General features: G+C 39.9%; 1 protein-coding gene across 3 annotated transcripts; it reads right to left on the bottom strand.

Annotated features, from left to right (window-relative positions):
• Positions 1-660: 660 nt before the first annotated feature.
• MAT2B (methionine adenosyltransferase 2B) lies at positions 661-14,011 on the bottom strand. Of its 3 annotated transcripts, none has more exons than XM_048319742.1 (7): positions 13,909-14,011; positions 8,629-8,823; positions 7,670-7,784; positions 7,224-7,376; positions 4,372-4,565; positions 3,321-3,434; positions 661-2,288 (listed from the first exon to the last, which is right to left on the bottom strand). In XM_048319742.1, the coding sequence occupies exons 1-7, from the start codon at positions 13,936-13,938 to the stop codon at positions 2,118-2,120; spliced, it is 972 nt and encodes a 323-aa protein (XP_048175699.1). In that variant the 5' UTR covers positions 13,939-14,011; the 3' UTR covers positions 661-2,117. The 3 variants fall into 3 exon arrangements, with proteins under 3 accessions (XP_048175699.1, XP_048175698.1, XP_048175700.1); XM_048319741.1 differs by lacking the exon at positions 13,909-14,011 and adding an exon at positions 11,798-11,943; XM_048319743.1 differs by lacking the exons at positions 3,321-3,434; positions 13,909-14,011 and adding an exon at positions 11,798-11,943.
• Positions 14,012-14,606: the final 595 nt, after the last annotated feature.

The following is a 14,606-nucleotide window of genomic DNA, read 5'->3' as shown; positions in this document are numbered from 1 at the left end:
AGACAAAAAGGGAAGAGTATGGCAAGTTCTTTCAACAGCAACACATCTTTAAAGTGGCTGGAAAATGACAGTTCCACTGCCTCTTGCAGTATTTATTGGTGCTGTCTTAGATTTCTAAAACCAAAGGAGGGAAATGTCAGCCAAGGTGTCTGTCCAGTAGCAAAGTGCCTCAAGACTGCAGTCTCCAAGGGGGATGCTGAGGACATGGAACCCCTCTGACAGGCTGTAACTGGACAGTGGAACTTACCTGCTCGGTGGGGAAAAAAAAAGTTCAAATATTTCGATTTTGTCCTCCCAGTAAAATACCTATCTCATCTCAGTTAAGTCCTTTACCTTTGGGAGAAAAGTCATCCTTTTTTCCTTTCTGGTCAAACTGCTCCCTGCAAGGGGAAGGAACATAGAATGTTCCTGATCCAGCCCTGAGGCCCAGGACATTACAGGCTCATATTTTCAATGCCTTCTGTATCTTTTGTGTGTACATTTATCACATCTCCAAGGCAGTGACACTGACAGAGAAACTGATCCAACCTAATCTAACTCTGGAAATAAGTCTTGAATCAGAGAAAAAAACCCTAACACTGAAAGGGCACAGAGATTTCAGGAATTGCAAACATTTATGATTCAGATAAATCCTGATGGTAAAGAAAGAATCAACAACTGTTTCTCATGCTGGCACTATATATTTATTGTCATTTTGGAGATAGGTTACCATGTGTGTATCAGGACTTCAGAATAAAAACAAATTTGGATTAAGAATGCTTAGCGTATGCCAGTTGAAATGAAATGACTGAACGTAAAGCTGACCCTTACAAGACCTTCAATTGGTCTATTTTTGTGTGTATCTCCCCCACACAATTAAAAAAAAAAAAAAAATCTGCACATCTTTCCTTTCCCCTTCATTTCAACCTCAGAAAAATAAATGACCATCCAATTGCACCTTTACTAGCTTTACTAATAATATGCTAGCAATATCAGAACATTTATATTGTTGATTCTGCAACTTCAAAAGGAAACAAAGCTTAACAATGTTCTTGCTCCATATTATCTGGCTATTGAGTCCAGCTTTAAGACTAGACTTAAGCAGACTAAAGACTGTCTTATATTAGACTATTGCAGTTCCATTATTATGCTGCAAACCTTCACCACACACACTTTGCTGTTCCAGGACAAGCCGCAGCAGTGCCAGGTCCAACAGTCTGTGCAAAAGCCGCTACAGTGCTACAAATTCTTAAACACCTTTCCTCTCCATCTCCCATGTACTGACTAACAAACATCTTCCATTAATTTAGCCAGCTGGAAATGCTGTCCCCAAAAAGGGAAAGACGAAGATATTTTGTGCTTTCATACAAAAAAGAAACAACCACCCAGTCAAAAAGAAAAAAAAATAATTAAAAAAATCCTCCAATTCCCCACCCAAAAAACCCCCTGGTCAAAACTATTGGTTGCCCATCATCCCCACCCTCCCCTAGCTTTTATAAGTCACCATGAAAACAAATGCATACAACGTACTGTACAAATACAAAGCTGCAGGCATTCAATTTACAGAACATTCTGAAAATATTTCAAGCATAAAAAGTACACTTGATAATTGCAAAAATAAAGTTTCACTTTTTTAAAAAACATTTTGATCAGAGCAAAACAAACATTTAAGGATTCCTACTTCAGCTTAACTCTCTAAGAACACCACTTTCAGAAGTTAAAAACAAAAAACTCAGGTTTTTGGCAATAAAGTAACTGACCATGTCTTTAATGGAGAAATGGTATATACAACAATGGCACAGACCTTAAGCATCAACAACATATTTCAGCCAAAAGTAAGTGAGCAAGTGATCTGAGTCATTCTTAGCATCACACAGTACTGATTACTAAGAATCTCAACCCACCAAGAACAGATATTAAGTTAAGACTGGTACAAATGGAAGGAAAAATCCATGACATCACATAGGCTCAGTTTTTGTCACTGAACTTTTTTTAGGCTAAATTTCACTAGTGCAAGACCATTTGTTTACCCAATTAAATGAAAGCTCATAAATGCCACAATTTAAGAACACTCATACAAAACTATTTTTTCTTTTAAAAAAGTGCCACATACCATACTTTACTAAAAAAGTTACAAACTAATGAAAGACTGTCTGTCTCCATCTCTTGTCAACAAGGAAAGGCCAAAGTGATTCTCTGATCCCAGCTCGAAATGGCGTTCTCTGACCTATCCCCAGCATCTCCAACTTGGAGCAGTCCAGCTGAGCATTCTTCGGACGAAGAGCACCCACAACTGGACTATCAGTAATCTGAAAACAGAAGATAAAAAAAACCCCACACCAATAAGTAATGAGAAGAGACAAAATACTTGTATATATACATTAGAACTTTTTCTTCACAGTTTTCTATATAGGCATGTTCCCCTCCTCCCTTCCAACTATTTTGTGGGGTTTTTTTTGATTGGGATTTTTTTGCTATTTGCTTGTTTTGTAGTTAACTTTATTTCAACATGTCAGGCCAGGTGAAGTGTCTTAAGGCAAATTTTTCTTACTCAATTACTGCTACTGTTTGTGTTTTTCTACATTTCATTCATATTTTCACTCTATCGTTATTGTCACAAGGTAAGGAATGCTCCAGAATGTTAATGGAACCACGTCTTGATCAATATACTTGAAGAGAAATAGAGCTGGGCAGAAAAAATTCAGACTAAGTGTTCTCCATTGTTTTTCTTGCCATCTTCCAAATCACATTTCAGTTCCAGCGTTCACCAATTCTGAATTCTTGGAATTTATTTTGTACATAGATAACATCTTACTGACATGTTGTATTCCCACAACATTATCACTATGTCTTTAAGAGTAGTCTCAAATGTCAATAAAACTGCAGGAGACATGTTTTAAACAAAGCAAAAATAATTAGTAGTTCTTAAGTGCATGTATTCAGAAATAAATCTGGACATTGCATAGCTTTTACAGAGCCCTACCTTCAAGTTAATGTTCTATAAATCTGTAACAAAAAAGTATGGATTTGCTTGTGACTCAGGGGAACAGTTCAGCAGAAATACCATTACACTACAGACTGGGAAACTGGAGACTGACTGACTGACTAATTTTTTTAATTCAGCAGGTCAAATAGCTGTTGTTTTCCTGAGCTTGATACCAGCCAGCCCCCTGTGACACTGTGTGTCAATTCCCCATGCTTGATACCAGCACATCCAGCTGTGCTGGACATGCACAGCCCATCCTGAAGAGGAAGATCACTTGTACAGCCAGTGGGAGACCTGCTACTTGCAATGCCCAAGCACATCTGTCTGCCTACAGGTCCAACAACATATCACTTACTGGCCTCAAGTGGCTGCTGGGAAGGTTGAAAGCATCTGCAATTGCACATGCCATCTCATACTTAGTCATCTGTTCATTGCCAGACCAGTGAAATGTTCCTTTTATTGATGGGTCCTAAAGAAGAAACAGGAAACACAGATGAAAGGAAGCAGCCACCTGGCCCTCAGGCTAATTCCTGTGCAAGAACTGTGCAGCACTATCATCCAGCAAGACCCTATCCCGAAAGGCACCTTACAGCACCTCAGTGGTGTTCTAGAAACGTCTGTACCCTTTCAGAGAGCACCTGACCAGGGACTGAGACTGGAAATTCGTGTTACTTCTATTTGACCTGACTTTTCACCAACAGCTTATGTTCTGTAGAATGAAGAGGAGGGAAAGGAGCTGCTCACCAACTGAGCAAGGTCAAAGAGCTGGGGAGGAGGAACTCAGCAGTTCACTTAAAAAAGGCAAAAGGCATCACACACATTCTGAATGTTAAACTGCAACCCCTGTACAGGTCCAATCAAACCGACTGCACCATGTCCACGGTCCATATTCTCAAAGTTACCATGTGAAAAAATAAAGGTGGCTGTTTCCTGTTTGATTCTGTAACCTTGCAAAGATGGTAATCTGAAGATGCTCTGGTGAACAAATGCAAAGAAGTAATTCGGTCCCGTGGCTTTGTTTTGCCACTTCAGTGTTCTTAATACAATAAACCAAGGGCATCTTTGAGAATTACATTCAACCACCATGGCTTTTTTTAGTTCAAACTAGCAATTTGTAAAAGGCATATCAGAAAAAGTTAGGCATTTCTAATTCTCTCCTCTATACCAGAAGACACAAAGCAATTTTCAGAAGGTTCTGTCCCATCCCTTCAATCACTTTTGTTTCAAAGACCACAATACCCCCATAGTCATGTAAAGATCCTGCAGTATTACAGCCAGTTCTTTCCTCCCTCCCAGCATTCCAGAAATGCAAGTAGTCCAGGTGATGTGCAGTTCTCAGTTGTTCAGAAGCAAAGCTGAGAACTCAAACTGTTTTCACCTTGCAGAGGCTCATTTCTTGCTCTTACCAGCATTCTCTTCTCTGCTAGTTGTCTGCAAACAGCTGCTACATCCTTGACATTGGTAGGAAATCTCTGTTGCCAGTGGTCCATGTTGGCAGATTTATTACTGAACTGCACTTTATCAAACATAACCGTCACAGCACTCTCCTCCAGTCTTTCCACCTCTCCATACAAGACAGGAATCCTAAGTACTGCGGTTTCTAAAAGAAAGAATATTTTAGTTCATGGGTGGGTACAAAGGCTGCAGCATAATCCAAAAAGTGGTTTGGAAGCGTTAAGAAATATGTTGATCATATTAAGCATCTACAAATCACAAATAAAATGCAAGTAGTATGTTGGCTCTCAGAATATAATTTTAATTTATATCAAAACCAGTTTATAAACACCACGATTATATGCATTTATTTTCACTTATGCCATTGATTTCCAGAAAGTTAAGAAGCTTTCATTAGCAGCATAAAAATGCCTGTTTGGATTAGAACAAAAATTAAAAATTAAAAAACCCGACTGCTCTGTGCAGTTACTCCAGCACTCCCCATCCTCACTGGGTAAGAGCAAGGAGACAAATTCTCACCAATCACAAGTCATCAATTCAGCCATCAATTACAAAGATTTTTCACCCATCATGCAGAAACCTCCTGTATAAAGGAGGATATTATTTACCAGAAAAAAAGACATGAACCTTGAAATAAATAAAAAGCTTGACAAATAAGGAATAGGTTCGCAGAACACAATAGTAAATAATGTTAGATTCCAGGACAGTGATTTGAGAAATTAAATTAACAAAATGCAAAGAGAAGCATATTTCATGATGGAATACATCATAGTAGTCTATCTCTGTCATGAAGACTCGAAAAGCCTCTGAAGAGAAATCCAAGGCTATGACAAATTACTTAAAAGTAATAGATAGTTTTGCTGAAAGAGAAAACAAAAAAGTCAGACCTGAAATTAGAAGCTGAAGTCATCAAAATGTTGCAATTCTTAATATATTTGGAGAAAAATGCTATAGTTATTGGCAAGACAAACAGAAAGAGCTAACACAAAAATTGTTCTCACAGAAAAGTAAACCAGAATAAGTACTTAGACAGGAAAAACAAATAGAAAACCCAACATGACACTGATTGCCTGCTGCTCTAGAAGCATTTATTTGGTCACTCAGCAGGTATGTTCTTCCTCTCTTTAAATACTGGTTGAAACATCTCTTTTTTAATTGCTTTAGAAGTATTCATTCTTTGAGAAGACAATTGCCTTCCTTTTGTTCTCAGCTCTCTGGGACGTGAAGAGGATCAGCCTCATGAGTAACCTCCTGAGAACCTCCTGACACTTTGTAGTTTTATAAGCATTACTATACATATATATATTTATAAGCATGTATCCCCTTCTAACCAAAGTAAAGTATCTTTGTGAAAAATTGTTAAACCCACTTACTGGAGATTTTTGCATTGTACAACAGAAATGGACAGGGCAGTTCTTCACACAACTACAGATTTGACCAACAGAATTCTACCTACACCATATCAGCAAATTACTGGTTGGAACACCAGTACATGGAAAATACTTATATTTGTATGAATCAAGAGAACTCATATTTTCAAACACTTTACTCAGCACCACCTCGACACTCCTCCTGCTAATAATACCACTGCTGTAACCCAGTGCTGCCTGACAGATCCTGCTCCAAAAGTTTACAAAACCAAGCTGCAGTGTTGAGTTGGGGGAAGGGTCTAGCAAGATACCCACACGTTCTCGGATTTGGTAAAGTCTTATCTTCGTTACCAATCTAGAAGAGGGAGCAAACAGCATCACAGTCAAATTTGGAGATGGTATTTAATGTAGAGGTGGAGTGAGTAACTTGTCATTTAAATTTATTTTTACTTAAATAAGACTTTCCTATCAAAGTGTTTTTTGACAAAGTTTTTTTCTTACTAGTAATGACAAATCCATCATACATAGCATATATTTACTTACCGGAAGATCATCACACTAATTTATCAATAGCTTGGTTCTCTGGTTGGGAAGCACAGAAGCACAGTGTCAGTATCATACTGACATATCAGAAGCCTCTTCTGCGTGTGCACTGAGATTATTTTCTTCAGAATTTTTGATAAAATACAAGTGCTTCTGTCCTTATAATCTGTGACTGGATACTGACAGTGCACTAACTAGAAACAGCCAAATCTCTCTTTTATACAAGAAATAAATCTTAAATTAAAGGGAACATACTGTTTTCCCTTAAGAAAAATTTTTAAAATTATGTTTGTTTATTTTGAATGCCGAATTTTCATTAAGACTTAAACAAATTTTAAAAATCCTGTTGTTTAAAACCATAATATGTTATTAACCTTTTAGAAAGTGTTACAAGCAGTAATCTGACGTGCGCACGTGACTAAAACCAAAATGGGTGGCCTGTTGGCATATGTAATAGAGCAAAATCCAAAGAGTAACAAGACTCCATGTTGATTTGAGCTGTATTATTACTGAATCACAAGTCTGGTTTTCCCTTTAAGTAAACATACATTGAGAACACTTGCAATACATCTCCCTAAATAACTGCAGCTATATATTGAATGAAGTATTTTACCTTTCCTTAGGAACAGCAGATTCACAATAGACAAAGGCTTACAAATGTCCATCAGGGACAGACAAATAACATTAATGAAGATCAGAACAGGTAAGAAATAAAAGCTTTAGTTAAGATATAAGCAAGAGGAATTGCTCATGAGCAAGGAGACCAACTCCTAGTCATACTCTTCTCTGAAACTCATTTCCATTGTTTTTCAACTTCACCATTGACTTAAGAGTCTACTAAGCTAATATAAAAATAGAAAGCCTGTATTAAAAATGGTTGAGTGTCTTACCTTCATTGTTTTTCAGAACTGCTTTTTCACCCTCCAATTTGGTTTTACCATATAAATTCAGGGGATTTGGTACATCAGTCTCTTTATATGGAGGGCTTGTTCCATCAAATACATAGTCTGTACTAATGTAGATCAGAAATGCTCCAACTCCAGCTAGGAAGAAAAATGTTTATAGATAGTTTATATTAATTTATGCCTTCTTTGAAATATCAATAGACCCTTAAACCAATCTCCCAAGGATCTCATCTTCCATCACATTAATTCCCGCTGCTTTGTCTGTTCCCTGATCCTTCACAGAGTTGCGCACGCTACTCATATTGAAAACAGATCAACAGCACACTGAGGGCAGAAGTGACATTCACACTTACACTACTTGTATTGATGTCCCTGTATAAACAGATGCAGGACTTCAACAAGACACCAAATCCATGAGATGGTCTCCTTACCTGCCTCTTTTGCTAAGTTCGCTGAAGCAGCCACATTGAGCTGAGAAGCAGCATCTGGTTGACTTTCTACAATATCTGGCCTTCTCTCAGCAGCACAGTGCACTATAACATGAGGCTGGAAATTAAAGACTAATTTTAAACAACCCACATGTCAAGAGATGGCAGTTACACCCTAACTCTAGCGATGACACCCCTCAGGCAAAACTAAGTAATAAAAATTAGCATTGTTATTTTTAATTACAGCATTCTGAGGCACACCTTTTCCTTAGTATTTTTTTACAATACAGACATGCTGTTACAAGATACCAAAACCATTTATCATTAATTGTGCAATTATGGTCTTCAGTATCTTTGATTTTACAGCAAGCTTGAAGTTGTGGGGTTTTTTTCTTTTTAACTCTGTATAGTAAAATATATATTAATATAAGACATATCTCTCACACACACAAGGGTACTAAAAATTTTTAGGTAAGCTATTTACACATAGCTTATTTGACATATGCAGATTATTAAGATGACATTTAAGATTATTTTATAGAATAGCACCCTGTATAATGTATTTCAGGTTTTACATATACCTCTTGGCACTTAGACTGAAAAAGCAGTGAACACTGCACACTACACCGAGTTACTGCTGCTGTATTCAAATACTCCTCCACTTCCCCAGAACTGTGTATTAACACATTACCGTGTCAATAACCCACACATATCTTTTCCTTTCCTTTCCAGTGTCCTGGCATGTACAGCTGTGCCTGCAGCCTAACTGTAGTGAGCACAGCAAAGGCCAGAGCTGTCTGTACCTACAGAGCAAACCTCTGCTCTGGGTGGGGCAGAACACGCCAGCCGCACCTTTGTCAGAGCTCTGCCAAAGCACTAGCCCCACTCATGCTCCAGAACTCAGCAGCACTATCAGCTGACTACTGGACCCCTCCCATCCACTTTATACTCCAGAAACTTACCTGAAAATCATGGATAATGTCATGAACTGCAATAGAGTCCAGAAGATTAATCTGTTCAAATCTGGGCTGAGCTCTCCTGTATCCACAGCCAACTGCATTCCAATTATTTTCATTGAATTCTTTAAACACAGCTCTGCCAAGAAGTCCTGTAGCACCAGTGATCAAAACTCGCCTACTGGGAATGTCAACATCTTCCTAGGGAAATGACAACAGGAAAAGTTTTGTTTCTAGTGTAATTTTCCACTGTTTTTTCTTCAAAAGTATGCAAGGCTACAGTCAGAGGCTACTGTATTAAAAAAGCTTCTCCTGAGTCTTTTGGAGTGTCTCATGGAACACCAACGTCTGGGAACACCAATACTGCAGCCAGTCAGCTATTTAACCATATATTCAAAGATAATGAAAACAAAATTTCAGTGAGAAACTCATTTACTTCTACAACAATCCAAACCACTAGTGAAGACAGAATTTTAAGTTCATTCAAAAGCTGATAACTTGGTGCAATCTGAAAGGAGGGAAATAACTTCTTTAGAAAATGGACCCCAAAGATGTGACATTTAAGGTCCAAATCCTACAACAAATAATTCTGGATAGACTGTGCCTATTAAAACCTGCAGCAATACAATATAACTTACTGTAGTAATTAAAGACTTGAATTTTATTATTAAATAGAAGAGTAATTAATTGTTATTCAACACAATAGTCTAATAGTAAGTAAAACCAAGATACAAAATGCATCTGGAAGTGATTTGACAATTTCAGCTCTCAATCTATACAACAAACTAAAGCTGTACTTCAGCTGCTGCACATTTCGGTATGTGGGACAGCTGCGAACATCAGCATACACAAACTTCATCCCACCTCTCACTAGAACATACCAGTTTTTCAAGACAGCAAACACAAGACCCATGTCTGTCTCTGCAACTTTATTTTCCTTTAATGCTTTCTGTCTGTATCTGCCAGGAATAAACCCAAAAACTGCCTGCTAAAAACAAAAATGAAAGCATATCTTTACCATGCCTGTGCAGAAAAAACTTTGGTTGTGCAGAACCCATAAATCTTGCATTTCCTGACCACTTTACACACAAGGACAATTTGTGGCAACTTACCATAATTCTGTACATCACAGAATGCTTTCTGCTATGCAATCTCAGCAGCCCAATAATTTCTAAGCATCGTACCAGACTATTACTCTTTGATTGCAGCACAGGAAGCCACAGCACTCCCAAATTACTGTCTTTCACCCTTGAAGTTACAAAGCTTTTGTTCCATAAGGGTATATACAGAGGGGCCCGATGGAAACAGCCTACCCCAAAACAATTGTTTCAAGTTCCCTGCACAGCACATGCATTTTTCTCAACTCTAAACCTCCAGATGAAGGCTGACTTATTCTCATTAGTACTGGAAGAAAATTAGTAATTTACATCTGGACAGTTGCCAGAAAATGACAGACTGCAGCACGTGATGTTTCAAAAAGTTACTTTTATCCTTAAATTTTACCTGAGAACACAAACTGATTGACCATTTTTAAGACTACCCAGGCTTCTCAAACAGCACAAGCAAGAACACGCAACTACTATTTTCTTCAGTACTTCTTTTCTTAGCAAAGTCTGCACAAAGTGTCACAGAACCTATGATCAGGGCTTCTACAGCCAATAAATACCCGCTAATAAATATCCAACACTTGCTGCAGAACAGAGTCAAAAGGTTCTCTAAAAACGTCACTGAACATCTTCAGTAAGTAGAAAGTGACCAACACAAAACAAAGTGTCATTTGCAAAATCTGACGTTTTTAAGCCTCATTCATCTAAGTTTATTTTACATATCTTAAAGAGGATGTTACATCAGCAGTACAGCTTGAACTAGATACAAACACAGCTTTCACCAAGCACAGCTTGCATGCTGTTGCTGTTATCTGCAAGACTAATTGATTCCAGTCACTTGTTTCTGAAAGAGCAATACAAATGATAGATGCTTCTCATAAATCCAACACCAAATAATTACCAGTTTGAACCTCTTCTTGCCAGAAGTTTTAACAATCTGGTGATACAAAACCTGCACAGATGAACTCTTTCTGTGTATGCTACCTTGCTCCCTCAAAGGACATCACCCAGCTGCAGGACCATTTCTGTGGTCTATAGCACTACTGAATCACTGTGCAATTTTGAGCTTTATGATGAACCATCCAATTGAATGTTATCTGATGTCCATATTCACCAAGAATAATAAAAAAGTATTGTGTTTAGAAGTCTCATTCACATAAAAATAAACAAGCCACAGCATTATCAGATTAAAAAACAGAATTTGTGAGACACCAGATCACTTTGTAGACACTACCGAAATATAAAATAACAGTATAACTTATAAAAAGAGCAAAACGTGATGCATTTCAAGTTGAAAACCAGAAAACAAGTACTTATAAAGTTTTTCATAAAGATTTTCAAGGTTTATATTTTTATTTAGAAAATCATTATGAACTCAAACCACCAATTTTAAGGAATGGCCACTAAAGCCCGGAAGTTACTGGTATAACAGATTTACAACATAATAGGATGAGATAGAAGTCACTACAGGGAAGGGAGCATGAGACCGAACTCTCTCCGCTCTGACATCCTCTGCAGTCACAGAAAGCAAAAGGCAAACCCTGGGGCTTTCCAAAGGCTCGCAATGACAAGTGAACTTACATTCGCGTTGCCAGAAGTTGTTCTGCCTTTCCCTACACGCCCAACCCTCATTGCTGCGGTAGCTCACGTACACCTGTGGGGCACCACCGACACCGCCCGGGACAGCAGGCAGGGACGCGCCTCCCAGAGGATTCTCCTATGTGGAATCACCGCATGGGGTCTCTATCACCGAGCCCTTTCCTGTGCCACGGGCCCACCGAGACCGGAGCCGCGACCCCCGAGCACTGCGGGCTGCCGAGCACAACATCTCCGTGGCCATTCCAGCGACGCCGTGCGGATACAAAATGACCCGACTCTCGGAGCCCGCGGGCGCTCCCAGCTGCGGTTCTCAGGTACCCGCGGCCCCTCAGGGCGCAGCTCCAGCGGCCGCGGCCCCCCAGGCCCGGCCCCGTCACGAACGCGTCAGCGCTCCGGGCCTGCCCGCCCGGCCCCGCGCTGCACAGCGGCACAGCCGTCCCACGGCGGACTGCCGGCTCCGCCGCCCTCACCTCCACGAGTTCGCAGCGTCCCGGCGCGAAGCGGATCCTGAGCTCCTTCTCCCGGCCGACCATGGCGGGGCCGGGACAGGCCTGGTCGCGCTCCGCGCCCGCGGCTCGCCCGGCGCTGCGCGAGGGAGGCTCCGCGCCCGTGCTGAGCGCCGCGCGACAGGGGGCGCCCTCACCCCGGCGCGCGCGCCCAGCGCACGCGCCGCCAGCTGCCGCGCACTCATTGGCTGGGGCGTGCCGGAGGGGGCGGGGCCAAGACGGGGATTTAAAGGGGCAGGCGCAGTCTCGGGGGACAAGAGGGGCCCGCGCGTGGCGGGAGGGGAGAGCGGCGGGAAGCGCAGGGGGACAATACAAACTGTGAGGGACTGCAGCAAGCCCGCCCAGCGGCTCAAAGCCTCAAAGTGTCTTGGCAACAGCGCCTAGCATTTAGAAACACAGAGGCGATGCCCACTCCTAACGCTTCTGGCCTCAGGGCGGAGAAGGGAAGCAGAGGGAGCCTGTGGTCCCGGGGCACCACAAGCGCCGGGCTGCCGTAGCTGCAGGGCTGGCTCTTTTTTTCAGGTTCATGGTGCTTTAAACAATAATAAAAGTTACTGCAGCAAGCACGTGTGTCGCTGAATTTTAACATTGGACCAAAGTTCGCCTACTGAAACTGTGAACTTTCTATTGTGATTTTTCATTTGTGAAAAACAAAGTGAACTGCAGAATTAGACCAAAATATCATATTACCCTGCATATATTCACTATTATATTCACATATATTCACATATTCACTAAAAATTACTTAATTTCTCTTCTTAGAATGGTGGAAAATAAGCATTTTCAATCTGCCTTTATCCAGAGTTAAATGTAAAAGCAACTGGTAAATCCCACAGAGAAGGGGAGGGTTGTTTTTGAGAAAACGAGCACTGCTTACAGTACTCATCCTACGTGTATCATTACATGCTTACAAGGTGACAGATTTGATTTCTTTTAATACAAGTTTTGAAGGTAACAGGATACTGTATACAAAGCGTTACTGTACCATTTCTGTCCCACAAAGGCAGAGACTAGGCCTAGCATTTTTTTAGCAGGAGAACTTAAGTAGATGCATAAAAATTACCAGCCAAAACTCACTGTAGCTACATTCACACTTACTTGTATCTACCCCGATGAATTTATTTCAACTTGACTTGATTAAAAGAGTTTTAATTGGTAGTACTCAATGAAGAAAAGCAGAAAAGTCTACCAAAATTTAATAGCATCATACTAAATTTAATACAATATTGTAAATGACCTTTATTTATGGCAAACAACTAACATTTAAAGGACAAAAAGGTGTATATATATAAAAAAATTAAAATAAACCACTTCAGCTAGTTTCTGCCTTCATGGAATGCAGATGCCCTTTTTCCCTCTGTAACAAGCTATTGACATTTAATTCCCTTCCATTAACCTTAGAATTCTATTTCAAAATATCAGTAATTCATAACTTGAAATCAGTAAGAAAAATCTACAAAGAAATACCAAACTGTTTATCAGCATGGAGGTAAGAACTCCCAGTACACCTGATGTCACATCTCCTCCTCCCAACACAGCCTGGAAGAGCTCCCTGTGTTCTTAACAAAAACCATGATGTGGAAATAAAAATTTTGTCTTCCAGGCTCAGAGCAGGAAGAAAATAGCAAAAGCATGAGCCCTGAAATCTCAAGCTACAATCATCAATCAGCCTGTAAAATATGTCACCAGAATAAGTTAAATTATATATAGGTTTTGTATCTTTATTATATAATATAATCTATTTTTTCCTCAAATATTTACCTTGAGTTCTGTAGTGTTCTACCTATACTTTCAATTTCTTTATTATTGTCACATTCACTTTGTGAAACACTACGATTTCATGGAACAGCTAAATAAAAATGCTATTGTTGTCTAGCTCACAGTCAGTTAAGCATAATGCATCCGTGGGTGACTAAATGGACCACTCATTAAATTAACATTTCAGACTGTAATTCACAGAGACTAAAGCATAATTAAGTCTCTCCCTCCCTCTCTCGTCCTCCTGTTTCCTTTTCCCTTGATTTTGTAATCAAAGTGTGGTAGCAACCTGTTAATGCAAATATCCAGAGCCTTACCTGCTCCATTTCCAGCAGCATTTCAGGCATTGCCAAACCACAGAGGGAATTACCAGCCTAGGAAATCACTGCAGTTCAACTGTGCACTTATTCCTTTGCTGTGCCTGCAGAGAGCACATGGACTGAGAGCAGCACTGGCTCTGCTGACCTATGAAACCAAAACACAAATCCAAGCCCTACATCACGTGTGGCTCTGAATCCTGTTAAGCTTTTGGTCTGGTCCCAGTGGTACCATTTAAGCAGCTCACTATGAGCTTAAATTTTTACCTCATAACAGCCAGCATGAGCAAGCACAGCCATTGTGTGTGTAAGATCCATTCAAAGCACTGGCACTGAGTCTTATACAGTTTGTCTTCTATAGCAAACAGTGGGAGGGTTCTAATTAGGTCAGGCAGGTTGAGAATTCTAAGAGCTCTTCATTTTACATTTTAACTAAACACAGCCCAGCTCTTGCTACAATACAGCAAGATGAATGATCAGAGAAATAACTTTGTGTTAAATCATGGATTTGTCAATTAAAAAAAAAAATCTTCTGCAACATGAAAGTAATGGATTCCTGCAGTGAATACATAAGTCAGTTGAGCTACAAATGTCAAGGTTTTAGTTTTTAATGCTTCATTGCATATGTGCATGAAAGTGGTAAAGCCTCCTAGAACTGAAGCTGAAAAAACCCCCTCAATTTCCCCTTGACTTCCACC

This window comes from Corvus hawaiiensis, chromosome 15 (genome assembly GCF_020740725.1).
Source record: "Corvus hawaiiensis isolate bCorHaw1 chromosome 15, bCorHaw1.pri.cur, whole genome shotgun sequence".
Taxonomy (NCBI): Eukaryota; Metazoa; Chordata; class Aves; order Passeriformes; family Corvidae; genus Corvus; species Corvus hawaiiensis.
Note: the sequence above shows the minus strand (reverse complement) of the source record. Positions and strands in the feature narration are given on the sequence as shown.

Coding starts and splice junctions, on each gene's coding strand:
- MAT2B (XM_048319741.1), bottom strand. CDS start 11,860: ATGGTCGGCCGGGAGAAGGAGCTCAGGATCCGCTTCGCGCCGGGACGC. Junction 7,377..7,669: donor GAACTTAGCAAAAGAGGCAG/GTAAGGAGACCA, acceptor TTTTCTTCCTAG/CTGGAGTTGGAGCATTTCTG. Junction 3,435..4,371: donor TAGCAGAGAAGAGAATGCTG/GTAAGAGCAAGA, acceptor TTTCTTCTTTAG/GACCCATCAATAAAAGGAAC.